The sequence below is a fragment of the Pan paniscus genome, chromosome 5 (genome assembly GCF_029289425.2).
Source record: "Pan paniscus chromosome 5, NHGRI_mPanPan1-v2.0_pri, whole genome shotgun sequence".
Classification (NCBI taxonomy): Eukaryota; Metazoa; Chordata; class Mammalia; order Primates; family Hominidae; genus Pan; species Pan paniscus.
In genome coordinates this window covers 147,956,748-147,980,250 of record NC_073254.2, presented here as the reverse complement: position 1 = coordinate 147,980,250, position 23,503 = coordinate 147,956,748, and the positions used below count along the sequence as shown (strand labels likewise).

The 23,503-nt window shown below is 36.1% G+C and overlaps 1 protein-coding gene across 9 annotated transcripts in view; it reads left to right on the top strand.

Annotated features, from left to right (window-relative positions):
- The window catches only part of PTPRK (protein tyrosine phosphatase receptor type K), a 562,311-nt gene extending 541,614 nt beyond the window's left edge, over positions 1–20,697 (top strand). For all 9 annotated transcript variants that reach the window (XM_055114112.2, XM_008952978.5, XM_063605453.1 and 6 more), the window contains 9 exons: positions 3,636–3,790; positions 6,133–6,268; positions 6,530–6,679; positions 8,193–8,366; positions 12,428–12,559; positions 12,702–12,827; positions 15,657–15,820; positions 16,327–16,462; positions 19,202–20,697. In XM_055114112.2, coding sequence (XP_054970087.1) covers positions 3,636–3,790; positions 6,133–6,268; positions 6,530–6,679; positions 8,193–8,366; positions 12,428–12,559; positions 12,702–12,827; positions 15,657–15,820; positions 16,327–16,462; positions 19,202–19,255 — 1,227 coding nt within the window. In that variant the 3' untranslated portion in view covers positions 19,256–20,697. The remainder of the gene's footprint in view (positions 1–3,635; positions 3,791–6,132; positions 6,269–6,529; positions 6,680–8,192; positions 8,367–12,427; positions 12,560–12,701; positions 12,828–15,656; positions 15,821–16,326; positions 16,463–19,201) is intronic.
- Positions 20,698–23,503: the final 2,806 nt, after the last annotated feature.

The window sequence follows — 23,503 nt, the reverse complement described above, 5'->3', positions numbered from 1 at the left end:
ACCATAAATGCCCAACAATAGAGAAATAATTGAATAGTATTTTATAAAAATACTTGTGAGTTATCCTACCAACATGAAAAAATTAGGCAAAGTATTAAGTTGAAAGTAGCATTATACAGAACAACATAATCATGATTATTCTAACTGTAAAATATGTATGAAAATTTCTTAGACAAATCAAGTAGAATAAAATAAGCAATTGATATGGGAGATTTCAGAAAGAAGCATTAAGCTTGATTGAATGAATAACTAGCTCATATTATTAAAAAGGAAATGTGGAATATGCAGTCTCTTAAGTTCATACAAGTCTTGTAAAAATCAATGATGAACTTAGTAATAAGGAAAACCTGAATACATAACAAAAAGTTGAGATATTGCCAAAATCCAATAGAAAGCAATAACAAACCGCTGACCAGTGGCCCCAGAAATTAGCCTATTAGAAGTCACCAAATCCTCTTCTGAATAATCCCTGAATGATTTCCTCAAAACTAAAATTATATTATATAGATCAATAGTTTTACATCAAAATTTACCTCATTATTCTGTAAGAAAAATTTATACTCATAAGTGATTTCTGTTTTGAAATGTGCTCTGAAATCATGTGAAAAATTATAACATTGGAAAATCAGAAAAAGTAGAATAGAACAAAGGAAAAATTAAATATAAAAAAGAAACGAGAAGAAAGAAATAAAAAGCTTGTTTATTGAAAAGATCAATAAAGTAATTAAACCACTATTAATTCTAAATGAGGTACAATGAAAACAAAATATACAATATTAGGAAACACAGAGGGACATAGCCATTATACTTGCTATTAGAAAAGCTATAGAAAATATTATGTATAAACTTAAAAATATAACTTTTAGTCTAGGACACGGATTTTCTGACAAATGCTAATTTTCAAAAATTAGGTCACAAAGATTTAGAAGCATGAATAGCTGGTAGAAGAAAATAGGATGATTGTTAAACTTTATCATTAAAATTGCACTATGGTTTTAAAGTTAAAGTTCCTTTATACTTTAAGGAATAGCTAATATCTATGTTTTAAAAGTTAGCATAATGTACTTGGAAGGCTGAGGCAAGAGAATCATCCGAGTTCGGAAGGCAGAGGTTGCAGTGAGCCAAGATGGCACCACTGCACTCCAGCCTGGGTGACAGAGGGAGACACTGTCTCAAAAAAAAAAAAAAAAAAAAAAAAAAAAAAAAGGTTAGCATAATGATGATAACAGAATCAGATAAAGATAGCATTCTCTGGAGCTCTCATTCCCTCTTTCATGATGTCTTTCTTCTCTCTCTTCCTCTCTTCCCCCTCTTCCTGTCTTCCCCATGCACACACATATTGCAGACCAATTTCATTCAAGAACATGAAAAAATTCAAAATATGATATTGAAAATTTGGATCTAGTAGTGAATTAAGAAAATATCACTACATGACCTATTATTTTTTCCCTAAGAATGCAAGAATATTTCAACAGTAGTGGGAAATCTAACAGGATATTTCATTATGTCAGTACATTAAAGTACCAAAACTGTATGACTTTATTAATAGATTAATGCATTTAATTTTATTTTCAAAATATTTATAGTAATACTCTAATTAGGGAAATTAACAGGCATCCTAAACATGATAAAGGTGATTCAACAATACCTAGTAGCAGCCATGTTAAGGAATGAAGAACTAACAACTATTTATTTATCATAAAAACCTAGTATAAAGATTATATTACTGCTTCTACAATCATGAATGTTATGTGGATAATCAGTGTCACTAATATTAAACATTTTTGGAAGTTTTAGCAAATGAAATAAGGCAGCAAGAGGAATAAACTGTGTAACTACTAGAAAAGACAAATTATTTTAAGATGAAAGGATTTATACCAAGAAAAGTATGGATAATATTTTTAAATGGGATGTATAAACATGTATTTAAATGACCAAATCTGCATAAATATTCATGAGTTATAGCTTGTCTTTATATTAGTGATAAACAGAAGTAAGAAAATATTACTAAATAATGTTTAAAAATACAAAGTGCCAAAATATCTCAGAATATATTTAATAAGAACGATACAGTTCCTGATTGAATAAAAACACAAAAGTGTACTTACGGATACGCATAATAAGTGAATGAGTGGAGACATGCACCATGTTCCAGAATATGGGAGTACTTGATATTAATATCACTGTATGGATTTAATACAATCCTATTTGGAAAATCATTGGATTTTTTTTTTCTTATTATTTAGAACAAGAAAATGGGGGGGGGGGTTGTTTTTTTAACCACATATTTGAAAATCATTCGGAAAAATTTAAAAAAAAAATCAGGGAATAGGTGCTGACATATGAAAATGTACTAAAAAGAGCAAACCCTATACATGTAATAGAAAGATAAAGGGAGCAAGGCCTATTAAGCAACTCCAATAAAAGAATTAATATAGAAGGAGTAAAGTATTACCTAAAATCAGGCCATGAAACAATTTTTGACCTTCCTCACTAGAGTTGAAAAGTAGCAAAAGGTGATTTTCCATTGGGGTGATTCCATGGTGATGCTTATCATTGTGATTGTTACAGTTATTTATTGATGATCCCTGCTTTGTGTAGGGTATTGTGCTAGGAATTGGAATTAAGAAAACCTTTAAGAAATGATCACTAACTTCCAAGGTTTTGGTGGTATTGGTTTGTATAAGATTGAATCTGAAGATAAACTGTTTTTCTCAATTTTGTTTATTTCATGTAATGTGTCTACCTTTTCTGATTGAACAAGTGAGATTGATAGTTCACAGATAGTTCACAGTAGAATTTGAATTATATAGATTATAGTGGGATTTTTTTTCCTTTTGCTACAAATGTGAGTTCTTAAAAATAAATTCGGCAATATTTCATCTATACCTTCCAAGCTGTGCTACCTCAGTCTACAGACTTCTAAAAAAAGGAAGGAAAAAGCTTTGAAATGTGCATTTATAGGGTTCTCTTAAATTAACCCAATAGGAGAGCAGCACAACAGCAGATGCTTCACTTCTTTCATTTTGTATTTTTGTTACTATAAGTAATACTGCGCTGAATTATTTCACAGAGCTAAGAAAAATAGTTTGCCCAAAGAACAGTTTAGCTGCCTGTATATTTTCACAAGCCAATCTAGAGCAGCACTGTCCTGGAAAATCCCTACATGCTATGCTTCAAAACCATTTTCAACATGGATAAGCAAGGCATTAAAATCTCTTTGTGAGGTGAGAAGCTGGAAAGTTGCTTTTATACACCACTTGAGAACTCAATGCATTGGGTCAATGGGGCAGCATTTTAGCTTTCCCATTTCCTTCTTTTCCCCTAATAATTTAATGTGTTGTCACTCCCAGCAAGAAACAAGCTGTCAAAGTAAATAAAATTTACCCAGACTTTTAGAACTGAGCAAGACTTATAATTTTCTTTCTTTGGCAGTTGTCTGACAATAAAGGTAAGCTCCTAGTCCATGTTAGGCCTTCATTTTATTATATTTTTTTTTTAAGAAAAGGCATAGTCTTTCGTAAAGGTTTTATTGTTATCATTGTCAGTTGGGTCTGTACCCATAATTGTGTTTAATGGCTTTATTTTGGCCATTAAAATGGCTTTTGAAAACATTTCTTTCCATCTTTGCACAGAGGGGATACAATGAAATCCGTGAAGTTAAACAGTTCCATTTCACGGGCTGGCCTGACCATGGAGTGCCCTACCATGCTACAGGGCTGCTTTCCTTTATCCGGCGAGTCAAGTTATCGAACCCTCCCAGTGCTGGCCCCATCGTTGTACATTGCAGGTAAGTGGTGGTCCAAATGGTATTGACCGTATGCAATCAGCTTTTTTTAGAGTATCAAGACAAGGCTTTTGAGCACAAAAACTAATGTGTGCTTACAAAGTTCCAGCTTGCTTGTATTATAGATAAAGTAAAACAGCAATAAAATAAAAGTTGGCTGTAAGTAATCTATAAAACAGGAACTTAAGAAATACATACATTCATCCTAATGCGTGTAGTGTTATCCACAATTTAAAGTATAGAAACTCTGCCTTTTAGTGGCAACATCTGTGTTTTTTGTTTTTATCACTTTTGCAAATCCCATATTGTATAGAATGCTAGGTTGAAATAGACATTTCTTGCCAATCTAGAAAATTCCCAATAGAATTCCAGCTTTAAAACTAAATTTCAGACATACAGAGTTACTAAATGGCCTAAATTGCAAGGATTTGTGCTGCAAAACAGCTATTTAAAAATTTTTTTAAAGAATTCACATTAGAGGACCTTGAAAACTGCATCAGTGAGATTCAGCAAATATATGCCAAAAAACACGAGCATTATATCCAGACTTTCTTCTGATTAGAAACTTCTCTTAAAACAAGCATTTAGAGATACTAAAAGCAAATTACATGGCCTCATTTTGAGGTGTGACCAGAAAAATAAGTACTGAATCTGAAAAGCGTTTCCTAGATGATGCTGCACACCATTCTCATACGCTCTTCCCTCCAAGCTACATAGTAGGTTGTACCTAAGCATTTTTTGCTTTCTGAAAATCCAGCCTATTCAGGATTTAAATAACCATGTATAAAAGAGGGGGAAAAAAGCAGAGAATGAAGTAAAGGTAAAACATCCCATAGGATCAGATACTATGTACCCTGAAAACAAAAAAAACTTCGTTTCAATCCTCCTCATGAAATCTGATGTACTCTTAAATTACATTCCTGTCTCCAACTCTGGGAACAGTGATTGAGAAGATGGTAGGGGACAAAGATAAATAGAGATAGCCACAATATCTTTTGCTTAAATTTCTAAAAGAACAGTGAGTTTAAGAGAAGTGACCAAATCTGAATAACAAGGAAATAATGTTACTAGCCTATCTAAGCACTTAGAAAATGAGATAAATAGGTTTTCAACTTAAGGATTTCTTGATTTATCAGAGAGGTTTACTTTCTTATGAATTGCTTGCCTCAGAAATGCTCCAAGATTCTCAGATACTCTCTTGAAACAGAAGTGTCATTTTCCACTTACACGGAAGCATCTCTGGACTACAAAGTGAATTCCCCACTCCCCCCAAAAAATCCTTATTTTGTTTTCCCCATTGACTTCTATTTATAAAATTGGAGAAACATTCCCCAGCGGCAAAATAATCACAGTATATTACAATTAAAGGACACAAAATGTGGTGAGATAGAGGAATACATTTTAGTGTTCTATACCACTGTAGGATGAGTCTGGTAAATGATAATGTTTAGTTTGAGAGAGCTAGAAGGAAGATACTGAATGTTCACAACATAAATGATACATGTTTGAGAGGACGCATATGCCAATCACCCTTTTCTGATCACTCTACATTATATGTATTAAAATATCACTATGTATCCAAGAATATATACATTATTATTTGCCAATTAAAGACTAAAATATAATTTTTTAAAAGTATTTTTAAAAATTAACTTTAGAATTAAATACAGTAAGATAGTGGCTAGCCTTTTGATTTGCTGGGAATCATATTCTACACCTAATAATTCATTTTCCTTTCTCTTCAGATCATGATTCAAATAGTCTTTACACTGTTACTCTCCTCCCCTTTGATAACCGTCATTCTCTTGCCCACCCCCACCATTTGCATTTCCTGTGAAGCGTGGCTCCTCAGATTTCCCGTTTAAAGTTTTGGGAATTAGTTTTCTTTTGCCTTGGTATTTACAAGAGGTGAAGACAGTGAGTGAGCCAACATTCTCACATTGTTGCCAGAGGACACACAACTAGATGAATCTAAAAATATTCAATCTTGAGTTAAATTTTGAAGCGTGAATCTGCCACTTGATCAATTCTATGAACTTGAAATTATGTGTATTAAATTTACATAAAATGAAAATTGTGAGAGAGGTGTGGAACTTAAACAGTGTTATTTTCAATTTGAAAATAATTTAGAACTCTTGTTCCAATCTTTAGTTTATACCAAAGCAGATACTCTGCATGAAGCTATTTGTACATTAATAAGCTTTTACACAGCAGGGACAAGTGCTGTGCCTTGCAGTTTGTTAAATCAATTTGATTCTACCTATCTGACAGTGGAAAAAGTCCTTATTTAAGGTTATGAAGACTAACATGCTTCTTACAATTCATTAAATTTAATTGTTTTTCAGTGCTGGTGCTGGACGAACTGGCTGCTACATTGTGATTGACATCATGCTAGACATGGCTGAAAGAGAGGGTGTTGTTGATATTTACAATTGTGTCAAAGCCTTAAGATCTCGGCGTATTAACATGGTCCAGACAGAGGTATGTAGATTTACCTGTAGTGGACTTATTTTTATTTTTTATTTTTTTTGCAAACAAAGAGTAGATGTCTCTCATATATACTCTACTCAACTGAAAGAGATGTTTTTCATGTGTAATCAATATTAGCTGAGTCATATAGAAAAATATTGGTGTTTTAATTCATATTTCCATATAGAGAAAATTTTCCGTATTTCCTAACTTAGATGACAGAAAAGTGATACTAAAACTAGTACAAAATTTTCTTTTTCATTCTTTTGGTAGGAACAGTACATTTTTATTCATGATGCCATTTTAGAAGCCTGCTTATGTGGAGAAACTGCCATACCTGTCTGTGAATTTAAAGCTGCATATTTTGATATGATTAGAATAGACTCCCAGACTAACTCTTCACATCTCAAGGATGAATTTCAGGTATCAACTATTTCTAAAACCTCTTTTATGACTTACTACAATTTGTTCTGGGCGCTAGGAATCCTTTCAAGGAAGGTCTTTCAAGTCAAATTTATAACCTTTGATCCTGTTTTAAATACAATACATATCTCTTTCATTATACATATTATATAGTCACTTTTCTATTGATGAATTTGTATCTACTATATCCAAAATGACAAATAAGTTCAGACTTAGGGAAGAGCAAAGGGGAAAGGTATCATAAAAGTCAAAAATTAGGCCAGGCGCAGTGGCTCATGCCTGCAATCCCAGCACTTTGGGAGGCCGAGGCGGGTGGATCACGAGGTCAGGAGATCGAGACCATCCTGGCTAACATGGTGAAACCCCATCTCTACTAAAAATACAAAAAAATTAGCCGGGCATGGTGGCGGGTGCCTGTAGTCCCAGCCACTCGGGAGACTGAGGCAGGAGAATGGCATGAACATGGCAGGCGGAGCTTGCAGTGAGCCGAGATTGCACCACTGCACTCCAGCATGGGCAACAGAGCAAGACTCCGTCTCAAAAAAAAAAGAAATAATAACAAGTCAAAATTAGTGGTGATTTGTGTGTATTTAGTGTGTATTTATAGCCTTTTTTTCATGCAGTCATACAGATTTTGACCTGGGTCACTCACAATGTGATGAGATCAAGCACATTAATTATAACTGAGTCTGGGTTCACACCTATAATCCTAGCACTTTGGGATGCCAAGGCAGGCAGATCTTGAGGTCAGCCTGGCAAAACCTCATCTCTACAAAAAATATAAAAAATAGCCGGGTGTGATGGTGCATGCCTGTAGTCCCAGCTACTCAGGAGGTTGAGATGGGAGGATTGCTTGACCCTGGAAGTTTGCTTAACCCTGGAAGGCTGTGGTGAGCCAAGATATTGCCACTGCACTCCAACCTGGGCAACAGAGTAAGACCCTGTCTCAAAAATAATAATAATAATAATAGTAATAATAATAATAAATGAAGTTTGTAGTACATGTTATTTCAAAATAGCCCTAAATGTTTTCACTGCCCTTAAAACACCCCTGAAGGTGGGTGAAAATAAAATCAAGGGCAGAGACCAAATTCTTTGATTGTTGATCCAGTGCTCTTTCCAACATGGCATAGCTTATCTTCAAATATGGCAAGCCCAGATGTTACTACAAATGATACCGTTTCCTAGTGTGATGAAGGGTCATTATCATAATGGACTGCCCGATTGCATTTTCTTTGGTTAAGGCAATGCATTTTGCAGGTAGCAGTGTTGTTTAGCGTACCTTTTCCTTTCAAGAAGAGGAGCCCTGAACAATGTGTGTCTTGTTTCTTTGTCACTTCTCAGGCTTCATTAGCTTTAACTACAAAGTCTATCAGCCTGTCATAGTAGCAAATGCCATTGCCTCGCACAAATCCTTCACTTTCTACTTGGCCTTCTAAATTCCTGATGGATCTGTGTTATACTGTTAAATGGGTCACACTGTCTTTTAACCTGGGTTCTCTTTTCTTTTTAGACTCTGAATTCAGTCACCCCTCGACTACAAGCTGAAGACTGCAGTATAGCGTGCCTGCCAAGGAACCATGACAAGAACCGTTTCATGGACATGCTGCCACCTGACAGATGTCTGCCTTTTTTAATTACAATTGATGGGGAGAGCAGTAACTACATCAATGCTGCTCTTATGGACGTAAGAGACTGCCCTCTTTGTTAGTGTAGAGTGCTGTGAAAAGCTACATAATGCAACTGAACACTGGCTAGTTTTCTTTTCGAGGAAATTAAAATAACCTAAAAAGGAAAAGTGGAAACTTTTATTGAAACACATTTTTTTGGAAAATGATTTTAGGTTTTCCCTATAGAGATTCTTAAGAACTGTCATTTTTATAGCTTTATTATAGATTTGGAGCTTGATTGTCAATTATTATATTCATGTAGTAAATATTGCAAGTTATAAATTTCATCTTAATTATTTTCAGAAAAGAAAATCATGCCTTATCTATTTTGAATATAATTAGAAATGAATTTTTTAAATCACAGAATGCCAAATCCTACAAAAATCCTGTTAATTTGGGAAATTTTTATTTCTGACATTTAATGTTTCAATAATTTACAATTAATTTGTTGGCCATTAATCAATAAGGACTATTATAAGTAACTAGAGCGGGGATGGATGGTATTATGTTAACACATCCATCATAATGAAAGAACAATCTTGCCCCATTCTAAAATCTTAAATTGCAGGGTGTTATATAGCCCATAGACAGAACAATATGGAAAGAAAGTTTTCTGTTTTAGTTTTTGGTTTTTTTTTTTTAGACAGAGTTTCACTCTGTTGCCCAGGCTGGAGTGCAGTGGCATGATCTCAGCTCACTGCAACCTCCGCCTCCCAGGTTCAAGCAATTCTCCTGCCTCAGACTCTTGAGTAACTTGGAATACAGGAGCGTGCTCTACCACACCCCGCTTATTTTGTTTGTTTGTTGTTGTTGTTTTTGTTTTTGAGACAGAGTTTCACTCTTGTTGCCCAGGCTGGAGTGCAATGGCACAATCTCGGCTCACTGCAACCTCTGCTTCCCAGGTTCAAGCGATTCTCCTGCCTTTGCCTCCCAAGTAGCTGGGACTACAGGCATGCACCACCATGCACGGCTAATTTTTTATATTTAGTAGAGATGGGGTTTCACCATGTTGGTCAGATTGGTATTGAACTCCTGACCTCAGGTGATCCACCTGCCTCGGCCCCCCAAAGTACTGGGATTACAGGCGTAAGCCACCGTGCCGGGCCTTTTTTGTATTTTTAGTAGAGATGAGATTTCACCACATTGGCCAGGCTAGTCTCAAACTCCTGACCTCATGATCCGCCCACCTTGGCCTCCCAAGGAAAGAAAGTTTTAAATTATGACTTTGGCCACTTTACTTTGATTATGTTGGAAAGAAGCAAGAAAGCTATCATGGTTTATAATCTTTTTAAACAGTTTACTGCCTTCATTTCTAGCTTTTGCCCTTTCTCCTATGAAACCATATCAAGGAGAAATTAGAAGCCACGGTTCATTTCTTTCTGACTATAACAGGCTTTCTAAGTTATTGTTCCTATTAAGCCCACATTCTGTTTCTACGAGTAGTCTTCACCAGTTACTTTACTCTTTTTGGTGCTGCAAAGCGGAATAGTCTAAAGGCAGGCTCTCGTCCTTGCTGTGGTCACTCTTGCCTGTGAAAAGCTCTCATCCTTGCTGTGATCGGAGTCTTGCCTGGCCATTAATCACATCCACTGAAATCACATTAAATCCTAATTATACCTTTTCTTTTTATATTAGGTGTCTGGAAAGGCAAATATACTAAATACAGAGATGGCATACAATACTTTTTCATTTCTGCATCTAAATATGGAATAAAAAAAGGATGTGTGAACAAGAAAAGGAGAAAATAATAATATTTAGAAAAGCATTGATGCCTTTGAATTTTTTGCCATTGGCATCTTTGTCAAATTTTTCTCAATGTCCAGATTGTCTCCTTTTCTTTTCTTTTTTCTTTTTCTTTTTGAGACAAGCTCTCACTCTGTAGCACAGGCTGGAGTGTCGTGCATGATCACAGATGACTGCAGCCTCAATCTCCTGGGCTCAAGTGATCCTCCCACCTCAGCCTACCAAGTAGCTAGAACTAAGGTGTATGCCATCATGCCCAGCTAATTTTTTTTTATTATTTTTTGTAAAGATGGGGTCTTGCTTTCTTGTCCAAGCTTGTCTTCTTTTCTGTATGAAAGTTGAAACTTGTAATCCACCTGCTCTTACTGTCTGCTTAATCCCCTGTGATTCAAAAAAAGACATTTCATAGTTAAAGCTGTTCTGGGGATTTAGTAGTGCAAATGAACCGTTGGAGAAGTAAAGCTGGTTTCATTTACAAGAACAGGGTTTATTGTTCACCTCTTTCTCCCTACCCTTTATCCCCATCATTAGTACCCTTTTGCCAGGTCTATGAGGGATTAGGAGCTAGGGCCAAGAATTCTGTAATTTCAAAGCCTTACATATGTTCCTGCATTTAGAGGGAAAAAGAATAGGAAATCTTCAGTCTTCTCCTCTCTTATCAGCTCCTCCTCCTGCATATCCCCTCCCTTGTGGCTCAAAAAATGAGTAGATAGCCGTCAGTCTGCTTTGACTTACCTTTGCATGGAGCAGACATTTGATTGGAAGAAGAGCTTCCTTTCTTCTAACTTTTCTCATTGTATTAGTTCATTCTCACACTGCTAATAAAAACATACCTGAGACTGGGTAATTTATAAAGGAAAGAGTTTTAATTGACTCACAGTTCCACAGGGCTGGGGAGGCCTCAGGATCCCTGCAATTATGGCAGAAGGGGAAGCAAACCCGTCCTTCTTCTCATGGTGGCAGGAAGGGGAAGGAGTGCCAAGCAAAGGGGGAAGCCCCTTATAAAACCACCAGATGTCATAAGAACTCACTCACTATCTGGAGAACAGCATGGGGGAAACTGCCTGCATGATTCAATTATCTCCACCTGGTCCTGCCCTTGACATGTGGGGATTATTACAATTCTAGGTGAGATTTGGGTGGGGACACAGAGCCAAACAATATTACTCATGAACCTTCGTGCCTTTCTTAGGAGACACTCATCCCAGCTGCACGTGTAACTTGGTAAGGTTTTGAGGTCATTTAGAAGTAGCCAGGTAAATTATTATTGTCATCTACTCAGATTTATCCTGCAGTCTTCAGCCAACGCTGAATGCCATGGTTAGTAGCATTTCCCAAATGGTGGTAGCATCAGTGAAGTCCAAGAACCAGTTCCTGTGCTGATGTTAAGATTCTTGAAGGACTTAAATAGTAGTATGATACAAATGAGTTACAAGATCATTGAAAATTTTTGTCAGCATTAGGGAACTCTATAATCTACTAATTATTATTATTATTATTGCAAATAATTAGTTTAAATCAAATGGCAATTGTCCAGTCCAGATAAATATTGTTTTTACTACTTCTCCCTTTGGAAAGAGATAATATATTGTGTTCTAATCAAGGAGGACTTGGTTAACAAGGAGCTATCTCCCTGCTTATGTGGGGACAGGAAGTATATTGCTGTTATGCTTTGGTGCTTCAGGATCTTAAATGGTTGAGACTGTCATTATGACCTTTGATATATGTTAGAAATGCCCAGGAAGCTGTGGAAGGTGGATTGTCTGCAAGATGTGCAGAATATCCTGGTAGTGTCCACATAATGTAAAAGCACAAGTGTTTGAGCTACTTGTGGTTTTTCTTATTTGGAGTAGAGAAGAGTAAAACAATTTTACTTGCACGCACACACAATATACACATACCCAGATGATTGATAGACATACCAGGGGTTTTGTGCTTACTTTGCCTTCAGCCTCTCAGAGACTGATTACGTTTGGAAAATTGAAATAGCCCAACAGGAACCTTACAGAGGATGTTAACCTCAGAAGCTTTTTAGTTTCTTCTTTTGTATTTGTCCTGTATTTACGTCTTTCAGTAAAGTAAAAACTCAGTTATTGACTTGAATTGCTTTGGAAGCATTGAAGTCTTCCACCAAATTCATTCATTACTGTACTAATTCAGTTCATTCCAGTGGTCTGAATCTCCTATTCCATGGTTTAATCATCACTCTGGCTCCTTCTGCATGTGAAGCTATTGCATCTTACTGGTCCTACATTGAAGTGTATTGTATCTGTTTGTACAACCGATCATACATTTTAAGTTTTTATGTTTCTCCATCTACCTTGTTTCTTCACAGAGCTACAGGCAACCAGCTGCTTTCATCGTCACACAATACCCTCTGCCAAACACTGTAAAAGACTTCTGGAGATTAGTGTATGATTATGGCTGTACCTCCATTGTGATGTTAAACGAAGTCGACTTGTCCCAGGTTAATGGCTATGGATTGCTTTTGTGTACTTATATACAACTTAATAGAGTAGTAATGAATTGCTAAAATCTGCTTTATACTATCCTAACTAGAAAAATAATACTCTTTTTTTTTTTTTTCTTTCAAAACGTTCATCATTTAGGGCTGCCCTCAGTACTGGCCAGAGGAAGGGATGCTACGATATGGCCCCATCCAAGTGGAATGTATGTCTTGTTCAATGGACTGTGATGTGATCAACCGGATTTTTAGGATATGCAATCTAACAAGAGTAAGTCACTATCGGATCCTTTGAGCTGATCTAGAATAGGTCAATCATAACCAAGATGTGGTATAATTTTATTCAGACAACAGGGAGACTACAATTAATAAGCACTATATCATCCACCTCAAAGCTAGTAACCATCTTATGCCTTAGTACTCAAATAAAAATACAGGAAAACAGAAATGCTGGAAGCTAGGTTTTTCGGTCAGTCATTAGACTAGCATATTCTCTCAGGAAATACAGATGCACTGGCTCAGTCAAGTTGGACAGCATAGGCCTGGCCTCTGAGTGTATGTAGACTTATCTTAAGGATGACTGCATGTTTTATTAGTATTGACATCCAGCCCAGAAATGGCATGTGATAAAAAAATAAGAACATTGCAATAACAATAATGACAGAGAAGCTGTACTGCAGGAGGAAAGAGACATGTTGGATCAACCATTATAGAAGGGTTCCATGTCACTGTTCCAAGTTCATTATTGATTATCCTACCTGCAATTTCATCTTCCTAAACGTCTCAACCTATGGCTCTAAGCAGATCTAAAGGTAGAACCAGTGCTGCTACCACCATGCCTTTTCCCAGCAGCAAAGTAGTAACTGTATCGTCTTTCTCTGACTCCTCATCTGCTTTCCACTACATGACAAATTCAATATGGGTGGGGAAGATCTTAAAAAAAAAAGTGCTAATAAAGCCCAGGCACAGTGCCTCATGCCTGTAATCCCAGCACTTTGGGAGGCCAAGGCGGGCAGATCATAAGGTCAGGAGTTCAAGACCAGCCTGGCCAACGTGGTGAAACCCCATCTCTACTAAAAATACAAAAATTAGCTGGGCATGGTGGTGGCATGCCTGTAGTCCCAGCTAGTGGGGAGGCTGAGGCAGCAGAATCGTTTGAACCCGGGAGGCAGAAGTTGTAGTGAGCTGAGATCACGCCACTGCACCCCAGGCTGTATAGAGCGAGACTTCGTCCCAAAAAAAAAGATATTAATAAAAACAATTTAGATTATGTAACCAAATAACAAGCAGAATTGGAAAAGAAAACATTAGTAACTTTCATGGAATTAAGCTCTTTTTAGAGAGAAACATTACTCTGTTTTTTAAAGCACCAGCTCTGTGGGTATGTATTTTAAGTGTGTGATTAGGATTGTCATGTTTCAGTGTCTCTCATATCAAAATGACTACGTGTGTGTCTGGTTAATAAGTCTATATGTATATAACTATGAGCAGGGAATGGAATCATATTGACTCCTATTGCTCATTTCAGTGGAGAAAAAAAGGGTAACTTCAATCATCTCATAATATTCATGCATATCTTAGATGTTAATTTAAATGGAATCTCATTATGTCTGCACATCTGTTACATTATGGTTCTAGTAATATTTGAGTTGGAAAAAAACAGAACTGCTGAAGACAGTAAGGCTTGTCTGTTAATTGAGCAGTTTATGTGAAAAATATTCTAGGAACAGGAACTGAAATGTTATATTTTTGTCAGCATATTTATTTATTTGTTTGCTTACTTATTGAACTGCCTCTGTATTTGGTATTCTGGTCCTTATTAGTACATGATTTTTTTTCTGTTCTCACTCTCATCATTTAATATATTTAATATATTTAACTGCATCAAACATTTAACATGTACCAACAAGTTTGTAGAGTACTAAGTAGGGCTTGTAAACTACCAAAAGATGCATGGGCTCTTGCCAATCTGATATGATTTACTCATATATTACATATTCTTCCTGATATTTTTATTTCAAGGTTTAAGGTTTTGATTCATTCTTTCAACACTACTACTTTTGGGGAAGTATTATGCAAAGTTCTACTGATACAGAGTGTAGGAAAAAAAGATTTCCATGTACTTAAGGAATCTTTATTTTTTTCAGGAAGAAAAGCATTACATGAAAATTGTATAATCCTTTTTGTATAAAAGTGATGCATTTTACAGTGAAAGAGTAAAGAATATAGAGTGTTTAACTGGGTGATCTGACATAACTGTGTGATCAGAGATGACCTCTTTGCGATAGTAGTATTTAAGCCAAAATTTAATGAATCACTAGAAATTAGTTGGGGGTTGACATAACCCACCATCCTGGTTTGCCCAGGGCAGGAACTTTCCCAAGACACACAGGCTTCAGTGCTAAGACCAGAGAAGTCCCAGGCCAACCTGGGACAAGTTGGTCATTCTATTTGGGATTGAGAAGACCAAGCAAGGAAGAAGTATTCAAGGCAAAGGATACATACAGTTATATGCAAAGTCCCCAAGGCAAGAAGCGACTTGATAAATGGATTAAAAGAAGACAAAGAGAAAGTTGAAGAAGGGGGTGGAGCAAGATCACATACTTTTTTTAAGCCATGACAACAATTTGGATTTTATGCTAAGATCATCTGAAAATCATTAAAGCAGGAAATGACAAGATTGTATCTGCAGTTCAAAATAATCATGATGCCTATAGTAAGAATGGACTGGAAGGAGATCAAAGTTTATTCAGGGAGATCAGCTAGGAGGTAATTATCAGAATCTGTGACTAGTAGTGTATTGATGTCAGTGGTGATAAAGAGAAGGCAATGAATCTGAAAGTTATTTAGGAAATGTAATCGTAGTAATGAATTACTGGATACATAGTGCGAGGGAGAAACAGGTATAAAGGATGATTGCCGTGTTTCCTGCTGTTGTCACTTAGAATGTTTTTTTACTAGCATGTACATATTGAGGATTTATATCAGCTAGACTCAATCCAGTGTAGATGCCATTTGTATTGCAAATTATATACACCTTTTACTTTTTGGTAAAAATTGTAGTCCCAGCGTATTTACATAAAAACACTTCCCTCTACAGCCACAGGAAGGTTATCTGATGGTGCAACAGTTTCAGTACCTAGGATGGGCTTCTCATCGAGAAGTGCCTGGATCCAAAAGGTCATTCTTGAAACTGATACTTCAGGTGGAAAAGTGGCAGGAGGAATGCGAGGAAGGGGAAGGCCGGACGATTATCCACTGCCTGTGAGTAGGGCAGCTCAGCCTGTCATTCATGGGGCCTTGGTGCTTATTTTCTCATTTTCAATGTTAAAGACTATCTGGCTTGCATCTTATGGACCTCCCATAGATGTTATTTTTAAACAGTCTTCCTGTCTCATGAGTCTATAATTAACTACTAAGTTTATTTTGTATATTTTCTAAATATTGATTATTATATAGCTATATTATTTAAACTCTTTGGAACACTACTCGTAACAACTTCTGATTTACACAGTTTACAAATATATCAGAATCTCAAAGTCTAGATTGCAGCAATCTATGCCTGTAGCATTTTCCTGAGTATAAGCTACTGATCTAATTTCATCCTCAAGTTTTCTCCTCTCTGCCTTGTACACATATAAAGCAAAATTAAGACACAAATGAAAAACAATTAAAACTACAATGTCTTATTTTCCCAAACATATATGATGGTGTGACCTGTGGTCACTTGGTGCTGCTATCTAAAATGCCTTTGCTTTCTTTGCTTTCAGAAATGGTGGCGGGCGAAGTGGCATGTTCTGTGCTATAGGCATCGTTGTTGAAATGGTGAAACGGCAAAATGTTGTCGATGTTTTCCATGCGGTAAAGACACTAAGGAACAGCAAGCCAAACATGGTGGAAGCCCCGGTGAGTCACAGAATCTTAGACTTGGAAGGCATCTTAGAGATTAGTTAGTCATATACCTACTTATTGATTTGACTTCATACACACATAGGGAATCAGATGTGAAAATGAGACGTTGTGGGGACTTTCCTGCCTAATTAATACATTGCTGAGCATCCCCCTCTACCCACAGACACTTAATCACATATTGCATAAACTGCTAATCATGAAACTATTTTCATTGAATTTGGGAAATTTGTAGGATTTTTTTTCTGTTATAGCCAAAAAATATTTGCTGCAGTAAACTTTGGTAAATGTTCCTATAAGAAGAATAAATCCTATATCAAGGCTGTATATCTAAGGGATATAGGTTTCATCAGTACCTTAGACACCCAGTATTTTTAAAGGGCAATGAAATTTAGTTTTGTCATTATCTATAATTATTCATTCATTTTCTGATCAAATTGTAAATGGTTAAACTATCATGGTTAAGTTTTCAGCTTTTACCAACTGTAGAGGGCAGTTCATATCATGCTACTTGAGCTTGTCAAGGCTCATAAAGTCAGAACATAGCTTACAAAATAAGAGCTGATAGGTATGTGTGTGTGTGACAGTTCATCTAGGTGAAGCTGTATGCAGAGTAAGAAAGAAAATTACACTTATCTAACACATTTTACTTCTAATGAGAGATATCTGTGGGTTACACATATGTATGTGCATGGTGGGATCAGGTTGGGAGCAGCTGTGTAGTGTATGCTCACAGAAAAGTAAACCAGAAAAACCAAGGCATCATTGTTGCTTGCCCTACATTTATCAAGATGATCAGATAACTAGAATGAGCAGTTCAATAAACCTTTAAAGTATTTCACCACTTCCTGCTCATGGATTGCTCGCACAAGAGTTGCGTTGCTTCCTGAGACAAAATCTGAAGACTTAGGTTTGTACTGTTTCATTTTTACAAGCGGTACCAGACTTCCACCCTTTCTACAGGTGCCCTCAAACTCCCTACACCACCTCATTTCCCTGGGTTGTTGCAGCTGTCTACACAAGATTACATTGGTTTTGATTGGGGTGCTGGCTATGGAGATGAGAAAGGGGGGATGAATCAGAGGGATTTTTGAGGGAGAACTCTCAGATCGTCTTAGCAACTAAATGAATAGTGGTTATGTCTCTAAACTCTTTGCGATTTGAAGATTTCTTGATGTAAACTCTGCCTCCATTTTTCAGGTCAAGTCTTAAAATCATCAGTGGGATCACTTCTGACTTCAGAATTCAACTTTTACCTTCAAATTTAACTGATTTCCCACCTTTTTTAATTAAAAAAAATCTATGGTTAAACTCTGCCATTCTGGGACCTTCCAAAAAGTTACTATTTTCCTTTACATTCATGTCCCATGAATCCTGAACACCCCACCCTCTGATTTGTGTTTAATCAGTGTTGATGATTAGTTTAGTGAGCTGTGGAGTTGAGCTGAGGAGTTTGGTGAGGAGATTTAGAGTGAAGGCAATATTGCTGGAGACTGCTTAAAGAGACATAACTATTTCCAGGCACATTTTGGTTCCTTGAATGCACTCGCCACAGTGGTAGGTAAATTTGAATCATAACTACTTGGTGAATAGTGTTGGAATGATAAAGACCTCTTAAGGAAAGTTTTATTACCCTAGTTTGTTGCTGGAGACACCTCGAACTTCTCTTCCAAAATAATACGCATTTTAGACTGTTCTCCAGCCTGAATTTTACCCACTTGAATGAACTGAGTTGGGAATTTTTAAATGAATTGCATATCATAAGTAATAGTTTATGATATGGTCTCTGAATTTTTCTAAATTCTTATTATGGAGCAAGTCCATAGATGGGCTTAGAGGAAAGGCAGTTTTAACTCAAAAAGTTTATTGCCAATATGTTGTCTTAAACATATAAAGGCAGCAGAAATACATTTTCAGGTATAAGTAGGCTCAAAATTTAAGGATCACTAACCATTCTTGAAAAATTTGCTTAAATACTCTGATGGACAAAAACAGTGTCAAAAATTAAGAACTTGAAATTGCATAAATGGCTGTTTAAAATGGCTGGCTTTTTTTTCTCAAGGAAATCATCTGAAATATATGGAGAAAAACATTTGCAGTTTATCACTGTAGCATTATAAAATAGAGAAAAAATAAAAGCAACTTAATAGTCAAACAATACATATATTTGATTTTTATGTGGTATTAAAAGATGTTAAATAACATGGAAAAAGAATTGTAACAATGTTAAATTTTAAAAGTTACATTTAAAATTATATTTTGAAATATACATAGTTATATTTATTCTAAGATAAGTATTTCAACCATGCACAAAAAGAACTGAGGCAAACTAAGGTGATATTTTAACAATTTCTTCTGATGATAGAATTATAGCTCTTTTTCTCATTCTTTATATTTGTTCAGAATTTGTGTATTCTTTATATTTGTACAGAATTGTTCTGTAATGATCAAGTATTACTATTATAAACAGATAAAAAATTCTAGACATTTAAAAAATTGATAGAAAATATGCGGCAAAGATAAAATGTCTTTTTAAGATAAATTTCCTTTTTCTTAAATGGATCATTAGACTCAAGTATAAAATATGTATGCCTAGATATTAATCTCATATATAGAAAAAATAAATTGTAATCCTTGAGTAATCTAAATTGGTTATCAAGTTTCATTTGGTAACTGTTATTCAACATTAGTCTCTTTCTTAACTTTTCTCACTCTTTGTGTTTTGACATCTTTCAGGAGCAATACCGTTTCTGCTATGATGTAGCTTTGGAGTACCTGGAATCATCTTAGTTGGGTGAGACTCTTTAAAGTGCATCCATGAAGAAACCTGTTCATCTATTGAGCCAGCAGCTGTTGTACCTGTTACACTTGTGCAGAAAGATTTTAATGTGGGGGGTGGGAGACTTTTACATTTGAGAGGTAAAAGTATTTTTCTTATGAAGTTGTGTATCTTAATAAAAAGGACTGAATTAGTTTTTATTACTATATTAAAGCATCAACATTTCATGCCACATAAATTATATTTAATAAGAACCAGATTGAAATGAGAACGTATTGGTGTTTGTACAGTGAACATGCCACCTTTTTTCTCATGGTTTCAGTAGAGCAGCTACCACATGTTGCATGAGTTCATACTTTCTATGTGGCATTTTTCTCCCTTTCTAAAATGAAAGCTGATGAATCTTAAAAGGAAGAAGAAAAGAAAAGCTGTGCAAATTCATAGTAAAGTTCGTTTTTTATATGTTTCCAGTGTAGCAGATCTCTATATAAATATATAAATATATATAACTGGCTTATTTTCTTTTAATGTGCAATGATGGCTGGATCATTTACAGTTCTTTTTAGAAAATAACATAAGCCAAAGACTCAAGTGTAAATATGTCTATATGGAGAAAGCACATTATATTTATTGGTTACTTACATTCCTTTTTTGATGGCTAAAATACTACCACCACACAATCATCTTTTTTTTCCTGAAGAAAGCTTTTTCTTTAGCTAAAATCAATTGTAAACGATTTTTGTAGATTATTTTTTGTATGTTTTAGTGTAAGTAGAAGATAAACTTTTTATTCATAAACCAGGAAGCAATGTTCTTTATAGTGATTCTCTTGTGTACATGCTTGTGAATTAAATTTGTGTAAAATCCCTTGGCAATTGGGTCTTTTAATATAGGACCAAATTAAAACATTTTGCTGAAAATGTATAGTTTTTCACAGTTTCATTAGGTAAATAATGGTTTGGTGATCATACATGAGAAATGTACACATTAAAAGGCCTTGCTGACAACTTGCACAATGTTGAACATAGCCTTTAAGCATCATTTAAATTTTAAAGGAATGGAGTTTTTCAGCCTGTGGCCCAGCACTGGTCAAGAAAACAAGATGGCAACATATATGCTTTCAGGGTCAAATTTGAGCAAACTGTAAACTGTCAGGGTGATAAAATGTTTCTCTTGATGTTTACATGCACAAGCTTTGGGTTCTGACTATAAAAAGTGTGAACAAATCAATGCCAGATTCCTGTTTTGCGCATTGTCATGGGATTCCTAAGTGAACCTTTCTAAATGTGGTCTTGTTCACATGCTCCACGTAGCTGTAACTTCACATCATCAGCTTGCAGTTTGTAATTGACTAAAGCATTCCAGTGTCCTCTTTCTAGATTGCCAGCTCATGACATGGTGCTTATAAAGATTTAATTAAAGTAAGAATGAAATAAAGTTTTTATAATTATAACAGTTATTGTTTGCACATCATTTTTTCCTCTTAATGTTTATGCATTCACCACTAAATGAGTAGCTTATTCCTATACTCGTTGATACAAGTAGGCCACAAAAACTCTATTTAAAGAGTAAAACTGATTTCCAACCTCTAGTTTCTTTTATTTTTATTTTCTTAATTTAATGCCAAAATGTCCAGTAGGTGGAGATGGAAAAGGCCAGGAGATTGACATCATTTTTTGTTTGTTGGTTTCTATATTTATCCATGTATGTAGTACACATTTTCCATTTGTGTATGTCACTATCCATTTATGTAATACACATCTTACTTTTTTCTTATAACCAACATGACAAATGGTACTTATGATCCCTATTTTACAGATGATGAAATGGAAGCTAATGAGAAGGTACATGATTTGTCAACAGATTCATTCTTACTTAGCAGCTATGTCTTTACCACTAAACACGTTGTTTCCCAAATGTCACAAAGATAGACAAAAAAATTTAGAATTTCATTTCTATTGTTCCTCATTAATCAATTTTCTCTTAAAGTATTATTATCATCACGGACATCTTCAATCTCCCATTTGCTATGTACTTTATTAGAAAATGCGTGACTTTTAAAAAAATTCAGATAAAGCAAACTTTTCTTAGGAAAGCTGATTTTCATTTAAACATGGAAGCATTTAACAAAAAAAAATCCACAAACTCGCCCAAGATTTTTTTTACCCAGTAATTTTTATTATGTTATCCTATAGAAGATTCTGTTTCACTGTGTGACACTGACTTCATTTCTGCTCATGATTGCACCACACACCAGCAAAGTTATCATGAGCACAACTGTCCACAAAGCTCAGAGGTCTGTACAGCCTCTGTAATTCAAAGAACAAGAGTTCTCTTTCTTTGTAACAGGAAATTGAAATATCATGCTTGCTTTGTTTGGGCACCACAGAAGCCACTTGATCAGGAGACAATGGGAGAGGGGTTGCCTGTTGCTCTCAAAACTCATATTCAAAAGCTCATATCTTATAACCTTAAGGGCTCCCTAAGTAGTCTTGTGCATGACTATATTCTCCGACACCCCCAGCCATGTCCCTCTGGGCAGATGTCCTGGTGCTGGCTGGGGGTGGGGTCCTCTTCCACTGGCACAGCTCTACATGCTTTTCATAGTTTAGGGCTTCCTATTCCTAATTTAGTTATTCCTTAAATGGCTGTCATGTCGTTGAATTTTACAGACCCCCTTTCTATAACTATCACTAAGGAGATGTTGGAAGTGTGTGGGCCAGAGACACACCAGCAACTGGGAATTTTTGAGTTTTAAAACCATTCTTGGAAATAAGTGTTATCTCTCTTAGAGTTGTCTCCTAGCCTTTTCTAATACTTAGGCTTTGGAGTCTGTATTAGTCAGGGTTCTCTAGAGAGACAGAACTAATAGGATAAATATATAAAGGAGTTTATTAAGTGTTAACTTACATGATCACAAGGTCCCACAATAGGCTGTCTGCAAGCTTGAGGAGGAGGAGAGCCAGTCTGAGTTTCAAAATGGAAGAACTTGGAGTCAGATGTTCAAGGGCAGGAAGCATCCAGCACAGGCGAAAGATGTAGGCAGGGAGATTAGGCCAGTCTTGCCTTTTCACGTTTTTCTGCCTGCTTTATATTTGCTGGCAGCTGATTAGATTGTCCCCACCAGATTAAGGGTGGATCTGCCTTCCCCAGCCCACTGACTCAAATGTTAATCTCTTTTGGCAACACATAGACACACCCAGGATTAATACTTTGTATCCTTCAATCCAATCAAGTTGACACTCAGTATTAACCATCAGAGTCTTTAGATAAAGGTGTTGCTGTGTTGCAGCCAAATGATCTCTGACATTGAAAGATAAACAAAAGGGGAGATATTTTTTGCCTGGACATGGAGAGGCTGCATGTTTATCTCCACACTGATGTGCTGATGTGCTCATTCAGTATTCATATTACCACAAGAATCTCTTGAGTTCCAGGCATTCATGTCGTAAACTTGGAAGTCAGACACCAAAGGCTGCTCCTTCTCATATCTACTCTCCTCCCAGAAAATGGTGTAAGGCAAGAGGTTCTTAGCATCTGAACTTAATAGATACCAGTAAATACTAAAATGCAGAAGAGCAGGGGCTGAATGTAGCTCAACTGAAAATATGAGGTGGGCAGGCTACTAGCTTTGGAAGACCACCTTTGAGATTTGCCTTTTTTTTTTTTTGAGATGGAGTTTCGCTTTTGTCGCCCAGGCTGGAGTGCAATGGTGTGATCTTGGCTCACTGCAACCTCCACCTCCCAGGTTCAGGTGATTCTCCTGCCCCAGCCTCCCAAGTAGCTGGGATTACAGGCACCTGCCACTGCGCCCCACTAATTTTTGTATTTTTAGCAGAGACGGGGGTTTGCCATGTTGGCCAGGCTGGTCTTGAACTCCTGACATCAGGGGATCCACCCGTCTCGGCCTCCCAAAGTGCTGGGATTACAGGTGTGAGCCACCATGCCCAGAGATTTGCCTAAATTTCATAGGGGAGTGACAATTCAGCATTTATATTTAATTTCTGTGCACTTTGGCAAGCATTCTTTTTAATAACAAAATAGCCAGAAATCAATAATCCATCACATACCGTGGGTATAATATGTAATATTTACCCTATAAAATGTTTCCATAGGCAGAGACTCCACATCCTTCCTAGACTTATTTCAGTGTTTTAGTAAACACCCCTACTTAGTGTAGAGTCTGTGTGCCATTTCATTCAACACTGAGTGAAGATAGAAGGCGGCTGGCTGTGCCTCCCTTAATCATTTCTACTTAC